Source organism: Artibeus jamaicensis, unplaced genomic scaffold (genome assembly GCF_021234435.1).
Source record: "Artibeus jamaicensis isolate MK-2021 breed Jamaican fruit bat unplaced genomic scaffold, CSHL_Jam_final contig_457, whole genome shotgun sequence".
In the NCBI taxonomy this organism is placed as follows: domain Eukaryota; kingdom Metazoa; phylum Chordata; class Mammalia; order Chiroptera; family Phyllostomidae; genus Artibeus; species Artibeus jamaicensis.
In genome coordinates this window covers 753,193-764,327 of record NW_026521840.1, presented here as the reverse complement: position 1 = coordinate 764,327, position 11,135 = coordinate 753,193, and the positions used below count along the sequence as shown (strand labels likewise).

The window sequence follows — 11,135 nt, the reverse complement described above, 5'->3', positions numbered from 1 at the left end:
TCGATCCTTTTGGTTCACAGGCCCACGCTCAATCCACTCAGCTATGCCAGCCAGGAGAATAGGGTTCTTTATAATCACTGCTCCTGGCAACTGGTGACAGCAGAGTCAAATAAACACCATGGTTTTTACACAACCTCATCTTTCTCATTTCTTCTTTCTCTCACCCCAGTTTTCCCAGAGCTGCCAGCAATAAGCCAGATCAAATTGTTAGAAGGTTTCACCTCCTTTCTTAACTCCTGCCCACCCATACTTTCTGTGATGGTGATAACAATGAACAGATAAATGGTCCAAAAGTGAGTTACAGCTTGGAAGAAGAAAATCTAGCCACAAATATCCTGGATCACCTACACCCAGCAGAAACCCCACTTTGGAAAAATTTCCCCTTTTCTGATAAATGATTTTATGCATGTAACCAGCTCTCCTGGCAGGTTCCCATGCTGGGTTATACCAGGAGAGAAATAGAAAAGTAGAAGACACACCACCTGCCCTTTAGGAGATTATAATCAAGTTAAGAAACAAAAATAACTAACCTCTGTGAAAGTTAAATTAGAACATAGAACATTCATCCAAGAAATGTTGGGCAGAGTGTAATTAAAGGCCAAACAAATAATACAGAAAATTAGTACTCTCAGAATTCAAATCAAAGTTAGCCCCAAATATCAAGACAGACAAAGGAAGATTCCTTGAGGTGGTAGTGCTTGAGCTGGACCTTGAAGAATACAGTGAGGTTACAAAATTCTAGATTTCCAGAGCTTGAAGGGCCCTTAGAGACGTAGTGTACTCATTGAACAAAAAACAAAACTGAGGACTTCCACCAAGATGGAGGTGTACGTGGAAACACTGCCTTCTCACACAACCAAGTTTAAAGACAACAAAGTTTTAGTAACAAATAATGCAGCTAAAACACAGAAAATTGAACCATATGGAAGTCCGACAACAACGAACCATTCAGCCAGACCGGTAAGAGGGGCAGAGCCAGCAGCGGAGCGGGGTGGAGCAGGAAAGATCCACTGGACTGACCCAGGCATGGGCGGTGGTTGGCAGATCCCAGGCGTGGGGTAGCAATGGGCGGACCCAGTGAGGGTGCAAGGCAGCAGGCTGACTGTGGTCACACATTTGTGCACAGATAAACCAGCGAAGGAGCGAGCAGTGAGACAGACCACACAGGCCCCAGTGGTGGGAAATGGCAGAGGGGACCACTATTGCCCCTCTTTGACCCTGCCCCCATATACAGCATCACAACCCAATGACCTGGGTGGCCCCACCCTGGTAAACACCTAAGGCTCCTCTCCTCATACTTAACAGGCTCAAACAGACCAAAACATGGCTCAAGAAGAACTCAAATCCCCAGAGCCGATAACTCTAAGCGAGCAAGAAATAGCCAAACGTTCAGATGCACAGTTCAAAACACTGGTGATCAGAATGCTCACAGAACTGGTTGATTTTAGTCACAAATTAGAGGAACAAATGAAGGCTAAACTAATTGAAATGAAGGGAAATGCACAGGAAACCAATAGTGATGGAAAGGAAACTGGAACTCAAATCAAAGGAATGGACCAGCAGGAAGAAAAAAATGACCAAACAGAAAAGGATGAAGAAACAAGAATTCAAAAAATGAGGAGAGGCTTAGGAACCTCCAGGAAATCTTTAAACACTCCAACATCTGATTTATATGGGTACCAGAAGGGGAAGAGGAAGAGCAACAACTGGAAACCTTATCTGAACAAATAATAAAGGAGAACTTCCCCATTCTAGCAAAGGAAATAGACTTCCAGGAAATCCAGGAAGCTCAGAGAGTCCCAAAGAAGTTGGACCCAAGAAGGAACACACCAAGGCACATCATAATTACATTAGCCAAGATTAAAATGAAGGAGAGAATTCTAGAAGCAGCAAGAGATAAGGGGACAGTCACCTACAAAGGAGTTCCCATCAGACTGTCAGCGGATTTCTCAAAAGACACCTTACAGGCAAGAAGTGGCTGGAAAGAAGTATTCCAAGTCATGAAATCCAAAGACCTACAACCAAGACTGCTCTACCCAGCAAAGCTTTCATTTAGAATGGAAGGGCAGATAAAGTGCTTCTCAGATAAGATCAAATTGAAAGAGTTCATCATCACCAAGCCCTTATTATATGAAACATTAACGGGACTTACCTAAGAAAAAGAAGGTAAAAAAAATATGAACAGTGAAAGGGCCGCAAACTCACAGTTATTAAGAACCACACCTAAAACAAAAGCAATCTAAGAGGACAGCTAGATCAGGAGCAGAACCATAGAAATGAAGATCACATGGAGGGTTAGCCACAGGGGAGTGGGAGGAGAAGGGGGGAGAAGGTACAGAAAATAAGTAGCATAGACGGTAGGTAGAAAATAGATAGGGGGGAGGGCAAGAATAGTAGGGGAAATACAGAATCTGAAGAACTTGAGACACATGGTCATAAACTAAAGGGGGGAATGGTGGGGGAGGGGTGTGCAGGGTGGAGGGGAATGAAGGGGGGAATAGAACAACTGTAATGACATAATCAATAAAATATGTTAAAAAAACAAAACTGAGGCTCAGAGTAAGAAAAATTTATAGTAAGTTGAGAAAAAGTTAGTATTAGAACCAAGATTTTCTAGTCTCCTGTCCACTACTCTCAGTATTCTCTTGTCCAGGTGCTGAGAAGGGAAGGGTGTTATTCTAGGTATAAAAAAGGACAAGAACCCCAAACTTTTTACCCATCCCCCAATGCACACAAAAATACATATACAGGCACACACAGATATACTTACACCCACGCATAGCAGCAAGCCTCTTGAGACCTCCTTTTCTTTTTCCTTCACTACCATGTTAATTTAGCAAGAGAAACAGATAAAACTGAACTCAAATTTTAGGTCAAACAACATCACCTTTTTCTTTTGTTAGAAATGGGCAGCATGTTGATGAATGGCCTCTCTGATGTAACCTGCCATCTCAAAATCATTCAGATTGAGAAGCTGTCCTTCCGGTCCTTTTTGTCCTATCAACACAAGATACACAGACTTGATCTGAATTACTGTCACTGCCTGGCTGCCCCAACTCTGTCCTTTGTTGTGGAGGTCCATGGTATTGTTGCCCTTCGTGTCCAGGTTGCCCAGGATCAGCAAGCATTTAGTACCCCCAAGGGTGATTTCCTGAAGAAACAACTTCCCTCTCCCCTCTCTCTCACTAGCAAGATCTGAATTTCTTCCTGGGCCTCCCAGAATAAGTTGCCTTCAGGGTAAGAAGCTAACAATCAGGGTGGAGAATTGGTGATTAATTGCTGCAGCACAGCACATCCTACTCTTCAGAAAGAGGGTGATACAGTCTTGGCACACCTCTGGGCTAATGTCCTTTAAGTGCTGCATGACTCCAGTAAGCTGTGTCTTAACAATGAACAAAGTGCCTTCTGGCAAGTTGGTCTTCAAAAGATGTTTGATGGCAATTAGCTCAAGATGACTGAGAAGCAGGGACTGAAACCAGCTAAAAATATAGTTGGTTGCTGCAGACCTCTGGTAGAGAGAGGTTTTGATGTCTTGTCTGAAGTTATGCCCCAGCTGCCCTCTGCTGTGATTTATCCAGCTACCTCTGGAGCAGGAGTGAGGTCACAAAGACTCTTTAAGTGGTCATCCTCCACCAGATCATGGGTGACCTTCGGCAGTAGCTTTCTGAAGCTATGTCTCTAGTTGATGAGATGGCAGGGTTCATGGGGGATATACCTACTTACTTTCCTAGGATACCATGGGAAGAACGCCAACCCCTAATAGTGGAAAAGGCCCTTGAAGTAGAACATAAGTGGGCAATAAATGAGTAAATGAGTTGGAAGTGTGGATACATAGAAGGACAAGTGAGATTTGCTGCAGCAACTGGTATCTCCAATGTTGGCTAATCTCGCAGAGATCTGAGCTCTAGGTCCAAAGTCAAAAAACCCACAGGCTCACCATTCACAACTGCTTTGGGGACGACCAAAATAGCCTCTACATTGTTTCCCTCCCTCTCAGGGGTATCAAACTCATTTTCACTGGGGGCCACATCAGCCTTGTGGCTGCCTTCAAAGGGCCGAATGTAACGTTAGGACTGTATAAATGTAACTAGTTCTGAACAGTTCAGTGAGAGCTCTGAGCTACTGCCAGGTAGAAACAGAGTGCAGAGCAGATAAAACAAGGAGGGCTGGATTCGGCCTGAGGGCTTTGTGTTTGCCATCTGTGCTCTAGATTCTTTCCTTCTAGTTTATCTTCTGCCCCACACCGGCTATGAATCTCGAGTCATTCATCATCATCTAGTCCCTCAGCAAGTATTTATCAAGCATTCACTATGTGCCAAAGACTGTTCTAGGCACTTGGTTACAGTACTGAAAAGAAAAACCTCTTAGAGCTGACATCATAATGGAAGAAGAGAAATAAATAATAAATAGAAAATAGTATCCCTTTCACTGAAAATACTTTTTGAATCTAATATTTTCTTCTTCCAGATTTTCCCAGGCTTTCTTTGCTTCTGTAGGTCTAATCTGACTTCCAACTCTTCTGCAGCCTCTAGCAAATCATTGCCTGTGCCTTAATTCCCTCTAAAATGACACCAACTTGCCTTAAAGAGGGAATGTTAGAAGAAATGGCTGAAGTTAATGGAAGAGAAAATCTAAGATAGCTTTGAAAATCTATTTATTCAACAAATATTTATTGAACAAATATTTATTGAGTACTTACGGCATGCCGGATGTATTGTAGACTTTGGAGATCAAGCAATAAACCCAAAGTCCCTGCCCTCATGAAGCTGACAACCTAGAGGGGGAGACAAATAATAAATGGCAAAAACATTTATAGTATATCAAGTAGTGTTAATAAGTATGAAGAAAAAGGGTTAGGCGGGTATAGAATGCTGGAGAAGGAGTGGTGGTGGTTTTATATTATATAAGGTACTCGAGGATTCTTTGATATGGTGACATTTGACAGAGACCTGACAGAGACAAGGGAGTGAGCATATGGATATCTAGAGGAAGGGTATTCTAGTCAGAGAGAACAGCAAATGTAAAGGTCCTGAGACAAGGGCATGTCTGGAATATTTGAGAACAGCAAGGAGATCAATATCACATAAACAGAGAAAGAATTGGGTGATAGAAGACATAGTCACACAGGTACTGGGCTTAGATCATATGTAAGGCTTCATAGGCTGTGATTAAGAGTTTGGCTTTTGTCCTTAGATGGGGTGACTGGAATGTTTTAAGTAAAGAATTGACGACACTATAGAGTCTAGAGTCTGAAAGATGCTATGTAAAGAATAAATTCTAGGGAGGACAGGGACAAAACCTAGAAACTGAACTGCAACAATGATCCAGGCAAGACAAATAAAGGCTTGGGTGAGGGCACAGGGGTGAGAAGAGATTGAATTTGGAGACCGTGTTGAAAGATGAGCTGATAGGATTTGATTATGTGTCAGGCTTGGGATGTGAGAGAAAGAGGATGCCTCCAAGGCATTTGGCTGGAGCCCCTGAGAGGATAGAGTTGTCATTTCCCGAGATAAATATACTACAGAAGAGCAGATTTGAGGATGTAGGTAGAAATAAAAAATTTGGTTTTGCATATAGTAAGTTTGACATGCCTATAAGACATTCAAATGGACATGTACAGTAGGCTGTTGAATATTATGTAAGCCAAAGTGCTCAGAGGACAGATCAGGACTAGAGACAACATCTTGAAAGTTGTGAAGAAATAAATAGTATTTAGAGGCATGGGACTGAATGGCAGCACTCAGGAAATGAAAGTAAATGGAGAAGAGAAAAAAGGTCTGAGTCCTGGCAGGACTGCAATATGTAGAAATAGGTAAGATGAGGAATAAATAGCAAAGGAGCTTGGGAAAGAAAAGCCAAGAGAAGGACAGTAGTGTCCCTGAAGTCGAATGCAAAAAAAAAAAAATTGTACAAGAGGAAGACAGTGATCTGAGACTGCTGAGAGGACAAGAAGAGGAGAGAATTGGGTAATAGATTTTGCAATGTGGAAATTACTTCTAATCTTGACAAGAGCAGTTTGGTGGGGTGGTGGGGGCAAAATGTGACTACAGTTGTTTCAAGAGAATGGAGGAGAGGAAGAGAAATGGGAGGAAGGAATGAATTTTGAAAAAATATTTGGAGGGATTTTGCTACAAATTGCAACAAAGAAATGGGGGAAGTTAGAAGTTAGAGAGTAATGTGGTTCAAGAAAATGTTTTTCTTTCTTTCTTAAAAAAATATTTTAGTTTTAGACAGAGGGAAAGGTAGGGAGAAAGAGAGGGATAGAAACATCGATCAGTTGCCTATCACTCATGCCCAAGTGGATTAAACCCACAACCCAGGCATGCATCTGGATTGGGAATTGAACTAACAACCTTTAGCCAACTGAGCCATATCGGTAAGGGCAAGAATGGAAATTTTTAGTAATTGAGTTGAGGAAGGAATGGTAACCATCAGTATTCACTATGCCCTTAAGATGCTCCTGTCACCTTGTATATATTACCTTTCTGAATCCTCAGAAACACCTTATTAGAATGGGTTTACAGATGAGAAAACTTAGATGCAGAGAGGCTGCGTAACTTGCCCAGGGTCACATGTAACTTGCCCGGGATTACATACCATTAGTAAATAGCAGAGCTGAACTTTGAATTTGGAGTCTACCCCCCTTTTTACTATCCCAAACAGCATGGAAATGAAGTGTGGGTTTTTTTTTTCCCTGAGAAACTGGGTATATGGTGATGGCATTAATAGGGACAAGGAAAACGTGAGAAATAGTAGGTGACAGAGGTGGGATAGTTCAGGGATCAGGAGGAGGGTGTGAAAGATGTTGGTTTGGGGCCATTATGCCCTTAATATGGAAGCAAGAACACCCAAGTGGAACTGGGTGAGAATAGTTGGAAGTTTGAAATTTGAACTCAGAAGAAAAGTCATAGGACTTGAGATGTAAATTTGGGAGTTCTCTACTAGAGGGTAAGAATTGAACTTGAAGAAGAAATCAAGATTACCAAGGGAAAGAAAATACAAGAGGAACGAGGACAGAAGCCAGGGAAGTAGCTAACCAAGGACAAAGAGGAGCTTGGAGGGAAGCAGAAAAGGAAAGGTTAAGGATGAAGGCAGTGATCTACTTTATAACAAAGTCTAAGGGTTAAAAGAGAATAGATGGTGTTAAATGCCATAAAACAATTGGAGAGTGAGCACAGAGAAGAGTTGTCCTGGCATTGCAACTCAGGTTTCCAATGCCCAGACTCTTCTTTTTTCCATTAGAAGTTTGATAGAGAACACCAGAGTGATTGCACCCATCTGCACCTCATCTGAGATGTGGTCTAGGGGGCAGTTGGTCCTTTTGTTAGGCAGGATAGTTAGTAAAACAAGGCAGGAAGGAGGAGAGATGTCTCACCCATTAAGTCAGCAGTCCTGAGCACAGCCCAATAAGATTTTGGAGCATTTCAAACATCACAAGCAATGGTAGCACAGGAGGAGGGGAGTCCTTGAAGTTCTGTGCTAGGAAAAGGAGTCTCTATAGCAATTTCAGTAAGACAAAAAGCCTTTACTGCTTGAGAAAGAAAGCTTTTGTAACTATATTGATCTCAAGGTCTAGAAGGGGGAGAAAGATGTACCTAGAAGCTAGCTAAAGTGTAGAACTCCTGAACCCTAAATAGTGGGATAGCTTTTTTGCTCAAGTGTACAAATAAATTTGCTATTTCATTTCCACTATATGTGTACAAATAAACTTGCTATTTCATTTCAACTATACGTGTTGTCTCTGGATTGAATTCTTTTCTTGAACTTGCACTGGAGGCAAGAACTGAGGAAGTGGAGAAGTCCCCACTGCTCCCACCCCACCCGCCATCTCCTCAGTAACACTTTTACCACATTTGTGATGAAAAAAGTTATGAAGATACTGCAATTGTCCAGCCCATAACTAGGTTAATGGCAGTAGACTTGTAAAGGAAAGAAGTAAGAGGAGGGTATGCTTATAAACCATTTCAAAAAAATATTGTATCATGACTTTCCCACGGTATGACAGCTAAGAAGCTCTTCAGAAAGCCAGATGCCACGAAAGTACAGTCTGGTATCTCCTCAAGGTGTCATCACTATTAACATTAGAGACTAGTAAAATGGTATTGATGCTCAGAATCCTTACAGCATCAAAAGATGTGAGAAGGGTGGCTGTACTCGGGTTTTAGACAAGAACTCCTGGACCAAACCTGGAGTTTGAATCAGAACTCACCTCCCCCAAGGAAAAGGGCATTTGCCAGACACCAAGATGGCGGGAGCGACCAGCGGGGAAGTGTCGCGATAGGAAAGTCCGCGAGGATCAAGTGACGAGAACTTGAGCCTGAGAACGTTTGCGTCAAAAGGAGGGCGGGGGCAGGAGCTCTGGTTGGGCAAGCTGGCGAGGCGGCAAAGGCAAACCGGTCTCCGAGGCAGCTTGTGGAGCGCTGAGAGCTTCCAGCTGGGATCACAGTCATGGACCACATCACGGTGCCGAAGGTAAGGAGAAGAGTTAGGTGAGGCGGGAGCCCGTAGTTACCTGTTGGTACTTAGCCCCCTCATCTCCTCTGGATGCTCTTTGACGTCCCGTTCCCCGTCTGGTTCCAGACCCGCATTGTCTCTTCTTACTTCGCACCCCCCTTTAAGGAAACTGAGTTTTTCCCTGAAGTTTTCCCCTTAGAACCCTCCTGCGGGCGGTGGCAGCGCGGAGCTAAGGTGGTTTGCGCCAACCGTTCCCCCACGCGCCGCGACCCTCGCTAGCGACACACCCCAGCCATTACTTCGCACACCCCCTTTTACACACAGTCGCTGTACTCGTCACCGCCTTTCTCGAATATCCTACATGACATTGCCTCTGGGGGCGGGTTTCTTCTTTTATCTCACGTTTCCCGACCCTTCTCTTGACTCACCTGAGCCCCTAAACCTGCTGGGGGGCTTGTGCGGACCACCGCCGCGGCCCCCGCCTCAGCTCCCTGGCATGTGTGGGTGGGTTTCGGGGGGCTACAGCCTCTCTTCAGTCCCACCCGAGCTGTGGGAAAACAAGTTCTACCAGGACCTGGCCCTGCTCAACCAGGAGCAAAAACCCCAAAAGTAGCATTCACTGCCAGGCTAGTGGGCGCCTGTTTGCGGCGAACTCCTAGTGAGAGCCACTTCGACGTCTTTTCTCTTTACGAACCCTACTCTTGCCTGCCCTCCCCAACATCAGGCACTTTCCAAATCCAACTCCCTCCGGTCAGTTTTCTTTCTGCCATCCGAGGCTGAGGATCAGAGAATAGGTCACAACTAGTCTGCTTGATTTTTGTTTTCTGTGGATCTTAAGAAACGTTTCGGAGGCTAATCGAAGTCCGCATCCAAGTCCAGTATGTTGTCATTGAAAGGGCATGGATTTTGAAGCCACGAATGCTGGTCCCCGCAACTACTAGCTGCTGACTTTGGATAAATTATCCATATTTTGCCATGTATAATGCCCTCCCCCACGTTTTTGTCTCAAACTTTCAGGAAAAAAATTTTTCGTTTCAATAATTAATTAATTAATATTTAGAAACTGAACAGATTATCACATTCCAGGGGATTGTTTTGCATGCAGATATCGTTATTGCTTTCTAGAATTACACTTTTAACACATAAATATAAATAAAAGAATTAAAAACATTTATATAGATACAGAATTTAGTACTACCCATGTACAATGCACATCCTTATTTTTTCCTCAAAAATTTGGGCAAAAAAGTGGGCATTATACATGGCAAACTATGGTATTTAACCTATTTGAATCTTTTCTCCTCTACCAAATGTGAAATTTGCTTTGCTCACTTCAGAGACTGGTTGTGAGGACTAGATAAAATAATGTGTATGTAAGCTTTTTTTTTTTTTAAGCTGGAAAAGTGTTCTGTGCACTTGTTGACTCAAGATCAAGATGCTGTCTGATGGGGAAAGCAGAAACTCCAACCTTCAAACCTCTTCTTTCCTGACATCTTTAAGCCCATTTTCTGATGATGATAACCACATCCCTTGTAGCTTCCATCCTTAACTTTTTCTTGGTCCCTTCCTTTCCAGGTCATGTTATTTAGACCCATTTCCCTGGCATAGTATAGGAAGGTGTCACCATCAAAGAAAAGGGGCTTCTGTTATCCATCCTCTTCTCCCCACTCATCTAACCCTGGGCCACACTGCCCAGTTCAAAATTAGCTTGTTTGAAATGCTCCCTTTTTCTTCCAACCTGGAGAAGAGGGGGAGGAAAAACTGTCCATGTGCTTGAATGTTATAATATTAAAATATTTAAAACATTAAAATCTCCCTTTTGGGGGATTAAGGCTATAAACTGGGCTAGCTGTATTGTAAGGGAGAAGATACCATTATTCTCCCCACATCAAAATACTAATAGCAGCTAACATATTGAGTATTCAACTATGTGGTAAGCACTGTGTTAATTGCTTTACATGAAATAGGTATCGATCCTTAAAGCAACCTATAAGGGAGGTACTATTATTATTCCCATGTTACACATGAGGAAGGTGAGACCCATGGTAGTGAAATGACTTGCCTAATAAAGATAAAAGTGCTCAATTTTGGACTGGTGGGGAGACAGAGTAGTGCTCAAGAAAATTTTAATATGCATCATGGCCAGACTTCACTTTTACTGCATGGATGGTATTTTAAATCTTGGAGTGCAAATTAAAACTCCAAATGAAAACTTAGTTCTTTAAATAAAATTGATATTATTTCTGGTGCCTGGAAGGGTTTTGAGTGCCCACAGGTGGTATGCTGCCACAGCTCTATTTTTTTCTTTTATTATTATTGTAAGTTGCTGGGAAGGATTAGGCTTGCAGTAATAGCTAGGGATGAAAATGGCCTCTCTCTTGTTAAATTACTATTTCTACAAAAGGGGGAAACTTCAGTTTTCTTCATCTAAGGTCAAAGAGATAACCATGAGCTTGTCAGTTATTAGTTCTGCCTGTCAAATACAAAAGTGGCTTTTATTTTTGGTTTTTGCTTGTACTTACTTCTATTCTTGGAAAGACTTTCAATAAAACTATACTGAAGTGTAACATATGTGTAGAAAACTTTATAGATTGTAAGTTTATACTCTGTGAATGTTCACAAACTGCACATACCCATGTAACCAGCACCCAGATCAAGAAATAGAACCTTACTAGGAGTCT

The 11,135-nt window shown here is 42.5% G+C and overlaps 1 protein-coding gene across 1 annotated transcript in view; it reads left to right on the top strand.

The window, feature by feature from the left end:
* Window positions 1–8,415: 8,415 nt before the first annotated feature.
* The window catches only part of MTMR8 (myotubularin related protein 8), a 67,719-nt gene continuing 64,999 nt past the window's right edge, over window positions 8,416–11,135 (top strand). Inside the window, exon 1 of the mRNA XM_037135151.2 lies at window positions 8,416–8,472. Coding sequence (XP_036991046.2) covers window positions 8,449–8,472 — 24 coding nt within the window. The 5' untranslated portion in view covers window positions 8,416–8,448. The remainder of the gene's footprint in view (window positions 8,473–11,135) is intronic.